The sequence below is a fragment of the Carya illinoinensis genome, chromosome 10 (assembly GCF_018687715.1).
Source record: "Carya illinoinensis cultivar Pawnee chromosome 10, C.illinoinensisPawnee_v1, whole genome shotgun sequence".
NCBI classification, from domain to species: Eukaryota; Viridiplantae; Streptophyta; class Magnoliopsida; order Fagales; family Juglandaceae; genus Carya; species Carya illinoinensis.
This window is the reverse complement of record NC_056761.1, coordinates 32,324,605-32,339,324: the sequence shown is the minus strand read 5'-3', so window position 1 is coordinate 32,339,324 and position 14,720 is coordinate 32,324,605. Positions and strand designations below refer to the sequence as shown.

At 36.3% G+C, this 14,720-nt stretch overlaps 1 protein-coding gene across 1 annotated transcript; it reads right to left on the bottom strand.

The window, feature by feature from the left end:
- Positions 1 to 1,294: 1,294 nt before the first annotated feature.
- Positions 1,295 to 4,292, bottom strand: LOC122278295 (40S ribosomal protein S23). Its single transcript, XM_043088480.1, has 4 exons — positions 4,138 to 4,292; positions 1,924 to 2,079; positions 1,659 to 1,785; positions 1,295 to 1,567 (listed from the first exon to the last, which is right to left on the bottom strand). Exons 1-4 carry the CDS (start codon positions 4,140 to 4,142, stop codon positions 1,427 to 1,429), a joined length of 429 nt encoding a protein of 142 aa, XP_042944414.1. The 5' UTR covers positions 4,143 to 4,292; the 3' UTR covers positions 1,295 to 1,426.
- Positions 4,293 to 14,720: the final 10,428 nt, after the last annotated feature.

Here is a 14,720-nt window from a genome sequence, read left to right as displayed (position 1 = left end):
ACAATCATCAATAATATTATTATTGTTATTGTTATTGCTCTTAGAACCGTATTAGGCTGGTGGATGCCCATGAAGAATGGTTGGGGGCGGGTGTCGGGCTGGGCATTGGCCTCACCCGATTCTCAACAATCTACTTCGCCCGTGTGTGTATATAAATATATATTATATCACTATTTTAAAAAATATAATTTTTTTTTTTTTTAAAACGAGACCGTTTGGAAGAGTTAAAAACTCTTTGCGTCTTTTTGTTTTAAGTTAGAATTTAACCTCTCACCCCTCCCCCCCGGGGGACCGCAGTTGTCTTTCCTCTCTTTGTCCTCTTGATTTCATCCTCTTGCAGTCGTTGGTGTCTTACAATCTCACTGTCGCCACTTAGTCTCTTGGACTCTCCCTCTTGCCTTCGCCTGGGCATCTCTCTCTCTCTCTCTCTCTTCGTGCATTGAAGTTGGACGGGACGACGTGAGTGCCAATCTTCCCCCAAGTAGCCGTAGCACCCCTAGTTACTATGTTGTTGTTTTATTTTATTTTTAATTATTATTATTATTGGTAGCGTCTATTAATAATAATATCACTACTATTATTATTAATATTATTAGCATGCCAATTATTACTAAGATGATTATCATCATTATAATTCTCATCACCATAATTATTCTTATCTTTGCTCTTATTATTATTGCCATTATTAATATTGTTAGCATTCATGTTATTACTATGCTTATAATCGTCATTATTATTATCGCCTATTTTACGAGTATTATTATTGGTATTATCATCATTCACATTATTATTATTACTATTATTATCATTGTTATTATTATTAGTAATAATATTATACTCTCAATTATTATTATTATCATAACGTCTTTTCCTGTTTATATTATTGTGGTTTTTTCCTTGTTTTTATATTCTCATTGATGATTAACAAACCTCTACATTTTCTTTTTTTATTTAATTCGCTCGCATGGTTACAAGCCTGTATTTTTTACTTTTTATTTAGAACAGACCCATTCTCATTGTTCCAAATGGTAACGAATGGTTTGGATCTTCAGACATTAATACGTAGCAGACAGTCGCACAGTGTAGGCGGAGGATTTAAAGGATTCGGATGAGCGAACCAAGCATTCTAAACTTAATAAAAGGAAAAAAATTGTTTTCTATTCTCAAATTAATTTCGCTTGCATATGTGTTGGTTTTGGTGAGTAATATTCAGGAAAAAGAGGGGCAAGGACATTCACAAGTCCCAAAAGGATTTCTTGAATCAAAAAAGAAAATTCGTTGTAATAACTCAAGATTTAATTACCCAAAAATTACTTAAGATTAATAAAAATAAGTCAACAAAATCTAGTTGATAAAAGGTTGAAACAGCTCGATTCTTTGAAAAATCCATGCAAAACACAAAAATACGCTGCCATTCCCAACAAGCTTAGGACCTAGGCTTCTCCTTTTTCTCCTTGAATAGAGCCAGGAGGGAGACACCTGAAACCTTCACGACTTTGAACCTAACACCGGGAATATCACCGACAGCATGACCCTTTCGACCAAATCCGGCAATCAACACCTCATCCTACATACAAATATCATGTAATCGTGGTCAAACATAAGCAGGAAGGCATTGAAGATGAGACCATGCGTTACTTGAGGTCAAGAATACTCACATTTTCTTCAATGTAGTTCAAGCAACCATCGTTGGGGACAAATGCAGCAATCTTCTTCCCATTTTTGATCAGTTGGACTCTGGCACATTTCCTGATAGCAGAGTTTGGCTGCTTGGCCTCGATACCTCTGAACATCCCAGAAATCCGTATGGAGAAGTTAGCAAATGCTCAACTTTCAAACATATATTCAATCACTCATAATTACTAGGAAACTAAATGATCAATTATGCACGAGTGAATGGAAAAAATGACTAAATAGTCTTACATCTTCTCAAGGACAATGCCTTTTGCATGGGAAGACCCAGCAAATGGCTTCTTCCATTCATTTCCAAGGTGGGACTTTTTGTAAGACTTGTCAGCCCACCTTTGCCGCCTACGGTGGGACTTCAGCTTGCGACCAGCTCCCATACCACGTGTCTTCCTGTCAGACAAATTTGCAACAGATCAGGAGCTCATTCATTTCAATAAAGGATGTTTAACATATCAAATCCTGAAAAACAGCTCAAGTCTAATAGATTGCCAGTGGGCAAGAAGCAAAAATCATAAGATTTAAACCATCATCTGTAACAAGACTCAAGGTCCTAGTTTGTTTATTATTGTTCCAAGCAATCATATAGGAAAACATTCCAAAGAAAAAAATCAACCAGTTTAATTGGAGACTAGCAAGGCCGCCTATGTAATTGAACAATTAACAAGTACTAACAGATCAGAGATCAGAAATACAACAGTGGAGCAAAATGTTAGCAATTCCAAGGTGTTTTTGCTCCCACCTAATTTATTTATTTTTTTTATAAGTAATAAGAAATTTTATTGACATGTAAAAAGGCATCGCTCAAGTACACAGGAAGTACACGGGAAAACACCTAGACACAAGCTAAGAACTAGAATAAGCTAAAAGCAAATCATGAAGATTATCTCCATTCAATACACAAAGTACTACAGAAAAACTCTATGTTCTCCCATTGTGCATCCTCTATCTTTAAAGCACCGCCCATTCCTTTCCAACCATAAGCACCAAATCAAACATGACCATCTTCCATATGGCAGCAATGCAACAAATCCCCTTAAAAGTCAACATGCTAGAAGATCCACCACTTGCTCAGGCATCATCCAAACAATACCCGCCCTACCAAAAATCTCATCCCACAAAGTCTACAAATGTTTGACAACTCAATTATTCTCAAGTAATTCTCAAATATTTCCTTTCCAAATATCACTCAATCACAGAACACTTTTCAATTTCAACTCTTTAACTTTTTCATCTAATTATTACAATTTTCCCAAGCTCTCAAATAAAACACTAAAAACAATACAACGTTTTCAACTTACAAAACAAAAATTATATTAAAATAATTTTTTAACTTTATTAAAATTTTATTAAACTTTTTCTCGCTCATTTCCCAAAACTCAATAAAACATCTTAACTCAAACTATTTTACTACTATTCACAGATATACTGAAATATTCTAAGTATCCAAACAGGGCCTTAGCCACTTCACAATGAAGGATAAATGGTCAACAAATTCGCCATCTTTCTTACACATTAAGCACCAATTTACAACAAATAATCCATGCTTTTTGAAATTATCCGTGGTCAAAATTTTTGCAAGGAAGTTTAACTTTAACAAATTTATTTCTTATTTATCAAGAGACTACAGGGAATTTAACTTTATACATTTCATTCACTTTTCCAGACTGTTTGATTAATTTCTACAAATTTAATAAAGAAAAAGGCATCTAAATCAAATTCTCTATACCAAGGAAAGCTTATAAAAATATGTAAACCAAATCATCAACTTGGTAAAAGAAGTCTATTGGTTATGATTAGCATCCAGATATCAGCCGCGAGACAAACTAAATTTTGAAGAAATACTAACGTTCAACTTACAAAACAAAAAACCACATTAGCCTTGAGATCTAGCAGGCCACCAGTAGCAAATCGAAGCCATTACCCCTATTCTACATGGTCATTTTTCTTGCTTTAGAGTCTAAACAGGATGGCTTCCCTTTATTTAAGCCCTCGATAGTCACGGATTCCCATACATATGACCAAAATAAAAATTTGGAAAAGGAGACATTCTGCATCAGCAAAGTCGCAAATCTAAAACCCTAACATGATCATCCCATGTCCTCTAATGTGAGTTTCAATCTTTTTCGTAAAAATCCAGCCAATCAAAACAACATGAATCATGAGCTAATATTTTATTCCCATACATTACTCCATAGCTTCTCCAACAGCCGACGTTGAGTACGAAAATCATAAAAACCTAAATCTAAGCATGGCTTTGCGGATTGAAGTCACTCGACATTAAGATTTCGTTTGAAGAATCGTAGTACGCATCACAGAACCCCATATTCAAAGTAAATAGAAAACCTTCAGCGACTACATATCATAAAAATGGAAATAAATTGACAGATGTTGAATAGAGCAGTGTTATGAAAATGAGAGAGATCCAAAGAGATTAATTCGGCCACATACCCCATGGTGACGGAGGGAGGATGAGTTCTTCAACTGCTACAAGGGGTCGGAGGGCGAATAAGAGGTTAAAGAAAGCAGCCGCAGGGTAAAACCCTAACCCCTAAATACGAACTATTTATAGGGCGTGTAAGTTGGTTGTAGCTGGACTGGACCAGAAATACAAGTTCGGGACCAATGTCAATTTGGGCTTTTATTTAGGTGGCTAGATCCACCATTCGGCCCATAGGTTAATAAAATAATATGAGAAGCAAAGGTTTATTGTGTATAAACCTTAAATAAACGAATAAACGAGTCTCGCGTAAATCTTTATAAAAATAAAGTAGGTTCAATTAATAAATAATATATATTTTTATACTTTTTAGTGTTGGATTTTACATTTTTACAAATAGACTACGTAGAGTTTGTTTATTTGAAGTTTGTACAAATTATTACCCAATGAAAAATTCTATATGGCCGAAAGCCTTACATTACACAGTTTTACCTAATCAATGTGATTTTTTATTTTTATCTTTTATCATAATACTTAAATATGTGTGTGTTTAAATAAAAAGATAAAAATGATAAATTACATATTAGTTAGGTGAATATATGTGGAGGCTTTTTTGTAATATTTCTCTTACTATCCAAACACATAAAACACAATTTGATTAGTCTCATCTGATTGAACTCAACTCATCTCAAGTAATACTGTGCATAAATCAAACATTAGGTAAATTGACAAAAGCAACATGACCTAAAAAAGCAAGCCTCATCTTGACATGAGCAGAACCCCCACTTTTCCATTTTACCCCCTTCTTATGCTCCACCTCTCTCCATTCTGTTGAATATATTTAAATATATTTATAAATAATATTTGATCATTATAAATGCTATTCAATTATTTTAAATACTATGCAATAATTGGTGAGATTCACAACTATCAAATCTCTCAATAAGTTAAAATCATCTCATCTCACTTCTAAATTTAAACTCACAAAATTTTAAGAACCCACTCATCTCAACTCAATAATTTTGTTACCATTCATAAATCATTCCAATTCATTTTATCTCAACTCACTATCTAAACCTCCCCTTAGTCTTGAAGTGATATACATGTAAATTTTCTATTTTTGTACTTTCTTCTTGGCACTAGGGGTGCTACCCGCACCATACGGTGCGGGGTAGACCCCCCCCCCCCCCCCCCGCCCCTGCATGGGGCATATGGGAAAATTTTTCCCCATCCCCCGCCCCTAGTGTGCGGGGGTGGGGTACCCCGTCCCGCATGACGGGGTACGAATTGGGGGGCAATCCGTCCACCCCTGCACCCCCTTCTAGGCCCAGAAGCAATTTCTGGGCCAAAAATGATCCAGAAACCTCAGCAATTGGTCAAAAATGGCCCACAAGCTTGTATTTTTTGTTCAAAAAAAGCTTGTAGGCCATTTTCAGCCCATAAAATTATAAGTAAAAAGAAAAAAAATTTAAAAACCAAATTAAAAAAAAATGTTATGAATGGTAATTGATTTTATGGCTAATAAAAGTTACTAGTCTAAGAGTCTAATACCTAATAAACTAATAATAATAACTAAGCTATTACAAAATTGAAAGGTTAAACAATTACAAAATTACAAATATAAAAGTGTCCAATGGATATTGTATCAATATTACAAATCATTGAATACAAAATATGAACAAATAATTAAAAATTGAATATTCTAAAGAAGCTTGTCAGCTGTGGCTTGTCTTTGATTGTGAGTCTATGACACTTGGGGCGGCTCGGGTTTGAACACATTTTTATGTTGCAGAGGTACTAAACGTCTCATGTGTTTCTACAAAAATTAATATTAAAATTAATAACAATGAAATTGAAATGAATATAAATAAATAAAAATAGTAAAATAAAAAACAATTACCAGGTGGTCCAAATCCAGACTGATCACCACCCTCATCAGTTTCCTTAAAATCTAAAATATCCGAAACATGAATATCCTTTCCGATCGTCCAACTCTGTGTGCATATCAATGCCTCTACAGTTATAGGAGACAATGAACTACGGAAAGGATCTAATATACAACCTTTGGTACTAAAGGCTGACTCTGAGGCAACGGTGCTAATAGGGATGACCAAAATACAGCGGGCAATCTCAGAAATGATGAAATATTTCTTTGAGGCATTCTTCCACCATTCTAATATATTGAAATTATCATCATCATCTTGGACCATATCTGCTGACAAATAGTTGTCTAACTCAAAAACCACCTCCGTAGATTAATGGACTAGTGTGAGATTCTGTGCGAGGGTCTTAGTCCACGGCATTCTGCGCTTCTTTGTATGAGGCCCGGTCACGGTGTCTGTAGAAGGCGTTGGGGTAGTTGTATGTGTCTTCGATGTAGTACCACCCTTAATTGCATTAAACTCATCATACAATTTTTTCAGGGTATCTTGGGCCAATTTACCAATAAGTTCAGTCCATACCTGATCGTGAACAAGTCCTAACCCATATAACAAGCCTGAAACTTTCAGACGGGGATCAAGAATAACAACCACATATAACAAAATATTCATTCTAATCAAATCTCCCTAATACTTGTCATATTTAAGCATCATGGTCACTGCAATCCCCCTCATCCTTTCATTGGAACCCCTACGCATATCTTCTAATTATTCTTTTACCCTACATATTTGTTAACAAAACCCATGGGATGTAGGGTACAAAGAACCAGATATATTCAATATGACATCGTAAAATAATTCGAGAAAATCAACGAAAGTAGAAACTACCATACAATCATCATCATTAGGCTTTCGTAATCCCCCGTGCTTATCAAAGTATTTGACATATTAGATGTCTTCATCACCCAATAATTGAAAGGCTGCCTTATATTCTTGGGCCGCCTCCAACATCAAGAAGGTTGAGTTCCATCTGGTAGGAATATCAATACAAAGACCATTTTTTGATGTTATGCCTACAGCTTTTGCAGCAACTTTGAATTTCTCCAATCTAGAAGGAGAAGACCTCATAAATTTCACAACCATTCTAACTTGTGCAACTGAGTCATTAACATCTTTCAACCCCTCAGTCACAATTAAATTCAAAATATGTGCAGCACATCTAACATGCAAATATTCACCACTCAAGAATATCTTATTTGCATCTTTAAGATAATTTTTTAAATATCCCAAGGCGACATCATTAGACGATGCATTATCAACTGACACAGACAAAACATTTTCCTACCCTTACTCCTTTATTGCGGCCTTCAAGGCCTTCCCAATCGTCTCACCCTTATGATCAGTTATTTGACAAAATTTAATAATCTTTTTGTGCAAAACCCAATCAGAATCAACAAAATGCATAGTCAACGACATGTAATTCATATTTTGGATAGAAATCCAAGTATCGGTAGTGAGGCAAACTACCAAACCCGCCAATTGGACCCTCAAAACATCTTTATCACGAAAGTACATCTTCTTAATATCCTTTGCCACAGTGTGACGAGAAGGAAGTACAAATCTCGGTTCCAACTCTTGGACAAATTCTTGGAACCCTTTACCCTCCACAAACTGAAAAGGTAGCTCGTCTATGACAATCATACGAGCTAACTTCCTTCTACACTCATTGAGATTATATTTCGTATACCCCTTCAATGTTGGCCCCCCGGTCCCACTACTCTCATCCGCCATTTTAAAATCTAGTCTAGATTGACCATTCTCTACTAAGGATTTTAAAATTGGACTTTTTTTGCATTATTCCTCTAAATGGACCTTCAGTTGGGATGTATTATGTTTCCTATAGTGACATCCATATATTTTTCCACGGTGATTACATTTAGCTTGTGAGTTGTTGGGGTCACTACCCTCTAGTTTGGTAAAGTGTTGTCAAACTATGGATACAGGTTTCTTGCCCTGTGTGGGCTTCAAGGCAGGGCAAGGTGTACTCGTTATAGGGGTAGGAGTAGGGTTAGGTTCTGGGATAAGGGTATTGGCTGGGGCATGCGAGATATTACTGAAATCCGAAAACATTCCTGATTCTCCAACAAAAAAAAAAAAATATCCAAAGTGCAATCCAACACAATCATAAAAAACTGCATACAAATAGTAGACCCACACATCTTTTTAATTTTTTTTTAGGGCTTTCATTGATTGAAACCCCAAATGAAACTCCTAAAGGGCTTTTGAATGAAACCCCTCAATTAACATGTATGCATAAAATTATTAAAAATCATATATAATGTCATTCAAGTATTTAATATCATGTATACAAGAGTATAAAATATAAAATAATAAATAAATAAATTAGGGTTGATAATAACCATTTCATCTTAGGGGTTTCAATCAATGAAACCCCAAAAAAAAAAAAAAAATAATTGGGTTTCAGATTGAAACCCTAATTTAATTTGGGGTTCCAATCCGAACCCTAAATCAATTGAGGGGTTTCATTGATTGAAACCCCTAAGTCAATTGATGAAACCCAAAAAAAAAATTAGGGTTTCGGATTGGAAGAAATAATTGAGGGGTTTCATTGATTGAAACCCCTAAATTGATTTAGGGGTTTCAATCAATGAAACCCCAAAAAAAAATTATTTTCCAAAAAGAACAATCATCTTGGAATAACTTTTGGCTTGGTACTAATCGCAAATAAGCTTTTGGCTTCCGCTAAAAATGAAGCTGGATGATCATCTAAAGATAATTGAAAAGATTTTAAGTTTCAAATAACTTATATATAAATTTACCTTCAAGGTTAATCGATTATATGTATTCTTCCAATTCTCGAATGTCTAATGATTTGGTCTTTAACTAATTTTGGATGCAAATGAGGGCTTTAATAGTGGAAATGGGGCCGGCTAATATATCACGTGCTATGTCAGAAAAGACAGGATAATTGACAACGTTAACCCTTCACCAATCTAAAATATCAAAACCATGTGAGTTTTTATACCCCCCTTAGACATATACCTCTTTAGGTCCGATCTAAACTCCATAAAAACCTACTCCTCAAGGTATTTCGTTAACATGATATCAAATCTACGTGGAGGTAGTGCCAGCTCATTAACAATATTCGCAAAAGTAGTACTTGGCCTCCCTTGAGACACATTAGAATTGCCCCCATTAGCCATACAAAATGTGTTGTATTGCTCGATCGAGTAGCTTAAAAGGAGTTTAACATTTGCCTTTACCCTATCCGTGAGCTCATTCATTTTGCACTTTTTCAACAAAAACTTTAGTAATATCATTTGGTATTGTAGTATCAAGCACAAAAGTAACATATATCATCAAATTGAACCTATATGTGCTACCCTAATATTTGTCATACTTACTTTTCATATTTCTACTGATGCTACTAATGATAATATCATTACTTATATACATATTATTTAATATATCTTTAATTATGCACAGTTTCTAGAAATATACATTAGCAATCACATGCAAAGAATAAAAAATGTTCAATGTAACATAATAAAAAAAATTTCATCAACTCTACAAAAATCTGTGTATTTTTCCAATCATCACTGGTGGGATTCACTAATTGATCATCCACATGCACATAATATTATTCAAATGCTTGTTTATATTTTTAAGAAATATTTTTAAGAAATACTTAACATAAATTATATGGAGTTCCATCTAGTAGGAATATCTAAGCAAATCCTCCTCCTACTAATCTTTTCCTTTGCCGCATAAGCCTTGATTTTAGCAAATCTTGATGGTGAGTATTTTATGTCTGATAGCATCTCTAATTTTTGTTATAAATTTATAAACATCTTCCTGGCCATCCATAAAAATAAAAATTAACTTATGAGTAGCACACCATATGTGCTACCCATATGTGAAGACATTCCCACCCAATATAGTACAATCATTATCATTTATCTCCTCCTCATGTAATCAATGACAACATATTAGATAAGATGTTATCAACATTGGTGGTCAAAATCTTATCAACTCCTCACTCATGCAATCTCAATTCCAACACCCTCCCAATAATTTCGCCCCCATGGTTAGGAATTTGGCAAAAGTTGAGTATCTTTTTATGTAATCCCTTATTGCAATGAATAAAATGTGCATAATACATATATAGTTTATATTTTGTACTGATGTCCAATTATCGGTGGTAAGATAAATCATTTGACAATCCAACAATTTCTTTAACCATATCTTCTTTTCATTATACAACTTAACATAATCTATTCGTAAAGTGGTTTAGGATGGTAATGTAAATCTATATTCCAAATCAATCACATACTTAATAAACCCATTGTGCCCCACAAGCCTAAAAAATAATTCACACTTAATAAAAAATGTAGCAGTTTGTTGACGACATGTTTTGTATGCTTTTGGGCTGGGCCCTTAGTAGTTCGGATCTTCTATCTTGGGCCTGCAAATACAAAGAAAGCCTCTGGGATAGCAGTCGTAAAGGTGGCTAGGGGACCCTCCGATGCCTAAGTTAGTGATATTTTTAACGAAAGAACAGGGGGAAGTAGTAGTAGGAAGAGTATAGAGAATTTAACCCTAGTTTTGGTGTCTGGGAGTCATTTTTATATCTGCGTATGGGTACAGAGGCCCATGCCCTGTCGCGGGGGGTGGCGTGCTCCCTGTTGTTTCCTCAACCATGCCCATTTAATGTGGCGTGTCCCTCTGGGGAAACATTAAATGTGGTGCGGCTTCTATCCCATTTGACTGGCGTTCTACTTTTTTCAAGCAATTCTATCCCATACCACATTAAATGTCACTTTTACCAAAAAACATTTAATATGGTATGTTGCCTTCACTGCCACGAAAGGGTCCTTCCTTCAATCTTGAGGAGGCGATAACTTCAAGTAACGCCGTTCTAGAGAAGGCCACAATGGAGGCCATGGCAATAGGCATGGAAAATTGGTCTCCTACACTCCTCGGTGTCAAATCTGTAAGACTAAAGGACACACTGATGATCGCTGTCGAAGCCATTACGAACTTGCTGAACCTACTGCTCAGCTTACTGAAGCCTTCACTAGTGCATGCTCCCTAGCTCGAAGTCTGATTTGTTCATTGATAGTGGTGCTTCTGCTCACATGACACCCGACTCCTCCCAATTAGACAAGGTTGAGCCCTACCATAGTAAGGACTGTGTAATAGTGGGAAATGGTGCTTCTCTTCTTATTACTCACACTGGCACTCTCTCTCCCTCTTCAAATCTTAAACTTTTAGATGTACTTGTTGTCCCTCGTCTTACTTATCAAAAATTTGTTGTCCATCAACAAATTAACATTTGATTTTTCTCTCTCTGTTACTTTTTCTAAAAATCATTTTGTTGTACAAAACTAAGTAACAAGAAAGATGGTGGCAACTAGTAAAAGCGAAGATGGTTTTTATGTGCTGGAATGTGGAAATTTGATGTTTGTTTTTGTCCTTAAAAATAAAGCTTTACATGCTTCCTTTGAATTATGGCATGCATGACTTGGTCATGTAAATCACTATGTTATCTTTTTCTTGAATAAAAATAAATGACTTGGTCATGTAAATCACTATGTTATCTTTTTCTTGAATAAAAATAAAAAGACAGTTATTTCTCACTTCTTTATTGCCTAATCCGTCCCTTTGCTCTACTTGTCAACTTGCTAAAAGTCATCGCTTGCCTTTTTCATCAATTGCTACTAGATCTAACTCTGTTTTAGGGCTCATTCATTGCGATATTTGGGGCCCCACTCTCGTCAAATCTAACTCGGGATTTGCCTATTATGTGTTATTTATCGACGATCATTCTTGCTTTACTTGGCTTTATCCCATGAAACTGAAATATGAATTTTTTGATATTTTCGTCCAATTTTAACGATTGGTTGAAAATCAACACTCCACAAAAATCAAGATTTTTCAAAGCGATAGTGGTGCTGAATTCACAAGCAATCGATTCCAATCTCATCTTTGAAATTTTGGCATTCATCACCAAATGTCTTGCCCATACACTCTTCTCAAAATGGAAGAGCTGAATGCAAACATCGTCATGTGACTGAAACTGGTCTTGTCCTCTTTTTTCACTCACATGTTCCTCCTCGGCGTTGGGTTGATGCTTTCAACACAACGACTTACATTATCAACTGGTTGTCTATGCCTGTTCTTGGTGGTCCTTCACCCTTTGAGGTTCTGTATGGTAAGTCTTCAAATTATGAAAATTTCCACCCTTTTGGTTGTCGTGTCTATCTTTATTTACTTGATTATGCACCCTATAAGTTTGCTCCTCGCAACTTACCGTGCATTTTTCATAGCTATAGTTCCTCACATAAAGGATTTCGTTGCTTTGATACTACCATTTCTCGAGTCTATATTACATGGCATGTTCGATTTGATGAGAATTATTTTCCTTTTTTGAGTACTTCACGTGCTACTTCTCCCACTGACATTGTTTTTTCAAATTTTTTGGAGCCATGTTCTCTTGAACTACCTTATAGCACCTCCTTTTCTACTACTACACATGCCACTATTGATCGTTGTCATTATTGTGATGATGACCTTACTATTAAGTCTTTGCAGGTTCCTTCCTCTACTGCAAAGTCAGTTTCTCCTACAGATTCCATGGCTTGTTCAGGTCCCTCTTCTCCAGCACCTACTTCTGCTTTGGAGTCTGTTTCTCCTGAAGATTCCATGGCCACGTCACGTGCTCCTGCTCTACCAGCTCCTCTGGCCTCTCATCCCATGGTTACTTGTGGCAAATTTGCCATTTTCAAGACTCGGTATCTTGCACATCTCAACTTTGTGTAGTCTTCACTGCTGCTTCATGCCCTGCTCGCCACCTCTTGTGATTGGGATCTTGTTCCTAGGCCCTCCAACACTAATATTGTCAGTTCTAAATGGGTTTTTGGGAAAAAATTCCTTTCCGATGGATCCATTGATCACTTCAAAGCATGCCCCGTTACAAAGGGCTACACTCAGCTTCTCGGTCTTGACTACACTGATACTTTTAGTCCTGTGGTCAAAGCCTCCACAGTTCGTGTTGTTCTCTCCCTAGTCATGTCTCTCAAGTGGCCATTACGTTAATTTGACGTAAAAAATGCATTTCGCAATGGCATCCTTCATGAAAATGTTTACATGGAGCAGCCCCCAAGCTATGTTGATCCTTGACATCCTCTCCATGTTTGCAAATTGAAAAAGCTCTCTACAGCTTGAAAGCAAGCACATAACAAGCACCACATGCTTGGTTTCGATGCTTTATTTCCTTTCTCTTAAAATTTGATTTTTTTGGCAGTCGCGCGGACCCCTCTCTCTTTGTCTTTAATTGGAAGGATGATCTCATTTATCTACACCTATTTGTTGACGACATCATTCTCAAAGGGAACAATTCTTCTCTTCTCAACCAATTTATTCAGCAGCTGCACTCGAAGTTTTCCATCTAGGATTTAGGCTTCTTAAGTTACTTTCTTGGACTCGAGGTTTCTCCCATCCCAGACAGTATTTTTCTTAGCCAAACCAAGTATGCTATTGACATCTTGGCACGAGCTCAATTACTTGACAGCAAACTAGTTCATACACCCATGGTTGTCTCTCAACGGCTCTCCTCCGAAGGTTCCCCATTTGTAGATCCTACTCTATATTGCTCCTTGGTTGGTGCCTTGCAATACTTGATGATTACTTATCCTAACTCCGTTCATTACATCAACTCTATAAGTCAATTTCTTCATGCGCCCACTGATGATCAATTTCAAGTGGTCAAGCGAATTCTTCGCTATGTCAAGGGAAAACTTCATTTTGATCTAAGGTTCACTTCGTCCTCCTCTACGGCCTTAGTTGCATATTCGGATGCCCTGACACTAGACGCCCCACCTCTAGCTTGGCAATTATATTGTATCTTGGAGTGCCAAGAAGCAGTCAACTGTTTCTTGCTTGAGCTGTGAATCCGAGTACCTTGCTCTCACCCTCACTGTTGCTGAAGTTCTATGGCTCACTCATCTCCTACATGATCTTCAGTTCACCTTAACTCACCGGCCTCTCCTTTGTGACAACAAAAGCTCTATTTTTTTAAAGTTCAAATCTAGTGTGCCACAAGCATGCTAAGCACATTGACCCTATCATTTTCTGCGTGAGCTTGTTGTTGTTAGCACTCTTCACACTCAGTATGTTTCATCCCACTTGCAAGTTGTTGATATCTTCACCAAGAGTGTTTCATGGGCCCTTTATGTTTTTTTCCGTTCCAAGCTTCGAGTTTGTGTTAATCCCACTCTTAACTTGCCCCCGGGGGGAAGGGGGGGTGGGGAGGTAGAGGAGTCTAATAAATCATTCATTGATTTACGGAATCCTCCATGATCTTTACCTCATTGATTGTAGAAGATGTAGTTTTATTTCTTGTGATTGTTTTTCCCTCTCGGGCATAGATATCATCTCTTTTTCCAACTGTACTTGGCTTGTACACATATTATAAATGGAAAACTCTCCACCCCAAAGAAGTGTGGTGGTTTCACAAACATTGTTAAAAACCAAAACTAAACATTGTTATAAAATAAAACTAAGTTACTTCCTTTAGTAAGTAGAGACCAAAATGAGATATAAATCTCGGTGTATTCAACAGAATTACTTCAGCATTTGGAACAAATCAACAGCATAAGAGTTCTCAAAATAATTATCATTGTGAAAGTTCA

What these genes read in the sequence shown, in the direction of transcription:
- LOC122278295 (XM_043088480.1), bottom strand. An exon ending in GGCATTGTCCTTGAGAAGAT is followed by an intron (nt 1,786 to 1,923) that starts GTAAGACTATTT and finishes TGGGATGTTCAG; the next exon opens with AGGTATCGAGGCCAAGCAGC. An exon ending in TGAACTACATTGAAGAAAAT is followed by an intron (nt 1,568 to 1,658) that starts GTGAGTATTCTT and finishes ATTTGTATGTAG; the next exon opens with GATGAGGTGTTGATTGCCGG.